We start from the raw sequence: 4,066 nt of genomic DNA, 5'->3' as shown, positions 1-4,066 counted from the left end.
TGTATGACCCCCGTAATTCATTATAGTTCATTGTGAAATAGCGATAGTAGTGTAATTATTGTCAAACCCTAAATAGCATTAATTTCTGAATGTAGGATGCAGGATGGTTAACGTTGCATTTGGCCGATAAGTTGTTGGCTGATAAGGAACGCATGACTCAGGCCTAATCTTATTTAATTAAATTGTAATGTTATTATATCTGTCATCAAAATATCACTTAAATGCAGGTGATCACGGTTATCCACTGAAGCCATGCGTGGCTAGAATCGTCCCTGACCAACAACGACCCAATTGGAGCGCAGATTGAAAGAAAATCAATCAAGAGTTTCAATATACCCAGGTGTTCTGTATGACCCGTAATTAAATTAGCGACATGAGTTTAATCGTCGGCAAACCCTATAAATTACATTTGGAACATGGATTTCAGAATGTATTCAGCATGGATAACGCAGTCCTTGCATTGTTGGATGATTTGGCAATGGGCCATGGTGCGCTCCGCAGGGAGCGCGTCTTCAGGGACAGGGCAGACCTGTTTGCCGAGAGCACAGAGTGGCTCATGAGCAGATTCCGCTTCCCCAGGCAAATCCTGCTCGACCTGTGCCAGAATCTGGGACCCGTATTGGAGCGCCAAACAAGGCGCACACATGCCATCCCCGTCCACATCCAAGTCCTCTCCACCCTGGGATTCTTGGCCACCGGGACGTTTCAGCGGGAGATCGCAGATCGCTCGGGCATCTCCCAACCCTCACTCAGCAGGATCATGCCCACAGTGTTGGATGCCATCATGTCCCTAATCCCCGACTACATCAAATTCCCATACACACATGCACAGCAGGTCGAGGTCAAGAGGGCTTTCCACGCCATCGCCGGTTTCCCCAACATAATTGGAGCAATAGACTGCACACACATAGCCATCAAAACACCATCACAAAATGTGTTAACAGGAAGGGGTTCCACTCTGTAAATGTCCAAGTGATCTGCGATGCCCGTTTGGCACTCCTAAATGTCGTTGCCCGGTGGCCAGGAGGAACCCACGACTCGTTTGTGGTGCAGAACAGCTCTGTGGGCATTCGTCTCCAGGCTGGGGTTGTTGAAGACGGGTGGCTTATTGGTGAGTGTTACACATTTAGGCCTATATTTAATTAAATTGTAATGTTATTACTGGTATCTGTAATTAAATTATATCTCTTTTAATGCAGGGGATCGTGGCTATCCACTGAAGCCATGGCTGATGACGCCGCTGACCAACCCCACCACCGAACAGGAGCGCACCTATAACCGGGCGCACGCACGCACAAGAGTCACTGTGGATCGTGCATTTGGTCTCCTGAAGGGTCGGTGGCTCTACCTGTCTGGCACGGGGGGCACACTGCAGTACCGGCCTGAAAAGGTTTGCAACATCATCGTGGCCTGCAGTGTGCTCCATAACATGGCCATCAGGCATGGCATCCCGCTGCTAAACCCAGAAATGCCAGACGTGGAACAGCCACCTCCAAACGCCACTGGAATGCAGACAAGAGCTAGGATCATAGAGCAGTTTTAAGTAAGTCTACCCCATGCACTGTAAGAACTGAGATTTGGGTTAATTCATATTAATTAAGTAATCATTAGTAACCTATACATACAAAAAAAATACTGTCGTTTGAAATCGAATTGAGCTGATTAATGAATTGGAACCATTTTTTAATTGCATTTTACAGTTTTAGTTGAATAAAAGTAGCTGACAGTTTAAAAGTGACCAGATGACACTCAGTTTACCGTGCATGCAGGGTATCAATCAAACTTTAAAAGAACGGAACAAAAAAAGGCATTCATCCAGCTAATAATTATTTAATTATAATAATGACACCAACGCCAAAAGTGGTTACGGTCTTTATTTATCCTTTTCAGCGATTTTCTGGAGACTGTCGCCGATGCCCGACAGGACCGCGACGAACTGGGGCAGGTACTCAGCCAGAGTCTGGCGTGTGAGCCGCTGCTCGTCCCTCATATCGCTCAGGAGGGTGATGGTGGTCTCCTGATTAGACATCACGGCCTCCGTAAGGACCGGGTCCGGGTGGACCCTCTGCCCCCTGCGCGCCGAAGGGGGTCGGTTGCAGGACGCCTCCTGCTCCTCCTGGGTGTCGACGGGATCGACGGTCAAGAGCAACTCAGCCCAGTTGCCTGTGGAATGAATAGGCAATTTAATAACATTTTATTTATTTGCTAGAAAGGTTCGGAACCATACGGTTAGATATTGTTTCAAATAAATGAAGAGATTCTTGTCATGTTCCTCAATAAAATCGTTGACGACAAAGTTATTTCTATGCCAGTCTTCTTTACTGATGTGACAATTCCTGTATGAAAGGTGCTATACAAATGAAGTGTATATTATATTATTACCTTCCACCTGTTGGCTGGATGGCCCAGCCACATCGTAGGTGTCGGTGTCGGTGGTGCGTACAATGCCTCCCACCATCTCGTCCCCGATGATGCTGGCAATTCGCATGTCCAGTGGGGACAGCTCACTCTGACTCTGAATTGAATTGATTGAAAGACTGTATTAACAGGTTGCAGAATGGGTACAATACAGTACAGCTCAATACACACAATTGTTAAGGGGATGCAGACCAGATAAATACTTTCGTCTTGTTTACATCAGGGTCCCCCATTTTCAATTCATCAAAACAGATATATCATATATGATTGACATACGACATACCTGCCCCCCGCCAGTCGCACTGGCATTCTTCTTATAATCGGCCAGGCGCTTCTTAGCCGTCAGTTTCACATCAAACCATTTTTTTCTGATCTCCGCAACAGTTTGCTGCTGCGAGGAAATCGAATTCACTGCGTCGGTGACTGCCTCCCACGCAGCACTCTTCCTCTTGGTGGTTATGCCAAGGCTGAGGGAACCAAAAAGTACCCCCGCCTTGGCATCCACCTCTGTGATGAGGACTTCCACCTCAGTCTCGGTGTAATTGCGTTTCTTGGTTCGCTTGGCCATTTTCCAACATTCCACGCACAGGAATTTCCTCATGGTATTTGAAGGGGAAGGCCTGACCATATTTGGTTAATCGGGGCGGTTTTGGTATGCAAATACGTGAAAGTGTGCACGAGCCTCAGCGTAGGACCAAGGTGATATTTATCATGACAGGTGTGCGTAGGACCTGTGTACGCACGTGTGATACATCCCGTTTTTTTTGTGCGTGCACACATTCTAAATTCTGTGCTTAGGTGTGGAAATATCAAGGAAACTTGATAAACGAGGGCCCAGACGTTTACCTAGGGGCCTCGGGATGCAGCCGGCGGAAATCATCGATCAGGCTATCCTATGAAGCGAGGAGCCAGCTTCCTGGATTCCACCCGGAGAGGGAGATCACGGGTGGAAAGCCAAACCCGCTGCCCAGGACAAAAAAAACGGAGCCGGACGGCGCTTGTGGTTAGCCTGTTTCTGGGCTTTAACCGAAGCCGTTAGAACCCGCCGTTCGAACCCGATTCCACGTCCGGCGACAGCGAGCCACATGTGCCTGGGCCGAAGGCACCTCCGCCACCACCAAAATGGTAGTGAACCCATCTGACAAGGGGAAGCCAGAAATAAAATCCAGGGATATGTGCGACCAGGGACGTTTGGGAATAGGAAGAGGCCGGAAGAGACCCGCTGGTGCACGGCGAGAGGTCTTACTGCACGCTCACACCGGGCAGGCCGCCACAAAGGAACGCGTATCCCCCTCCACTGTTGACCACCAGAACCTCCTACGGATAAATTCCAGGGTTCTAGTGGCCCCAGGGTGGCCGGTGAGTGAAGAGGTATGTGCCCACTATGTGGGCTCCCTTCTTTTCCTATGTTGAGAGGACCCACCTTCCCATAGTCCCAGACTGATACTCACTCACACAATACCCTTGGTACACTACATTTACATTTACATTTAGTCATTTAGCTGACGCTTTTATCCAAAGCGACTTACAAGTTCTGTACGACAAGCCATCAGGAAGGGCACAACTCTATCAGCTGAGCAACAATGTTCATCAAAGTGTTGAGTGCTACAGTGTAGGTTAGTTTATTAGGACAAGTGCATGACAGTAC

The 4,066-nt window shown here is 48.2% G+C and overlaps 1 protein-coding gene across 1 annotated transcript; it reads left to right on the top strand.

The window, feature by feature from the left end:
- Window positions 1-478: 478 nt before the first annotated feature.
- On the top strand, window positions 479-1,543 carry LOC311237134 (putative nuclease HARBI1; the record flags this gene model as incomplete). The annotated part of the gene is made up of 3 exons (XM_084324940.1): window positions 479-869; window positions 1,025-1,111; window positions 1,200-1,543. 3 exons carry the CDS (start codon window positions 479-481, stop codon window positions 1,541-1,543), a joined length of 822 nt encoding a protein of 273 aa, XP_084181066.1.
- Window positions 1,544-4,066: the final 2,523 nt, after the last annotated feature.

This window comes from Notolepis coatsorum, assembly GCF_963971535.1.
Source record: "Notolepis coatsorum genome assembly, chromosome: 11".
NCBI classification, from domain to species: Eukaryota; Metazoa; Chordata; class Actinopteri; order Aulopiformes; family Paralepididae; genus Notolepis; species Notolepis coatsorum.
This window is presented reverse-complemented; position numbering and strand designations above follow the sequence as displayed.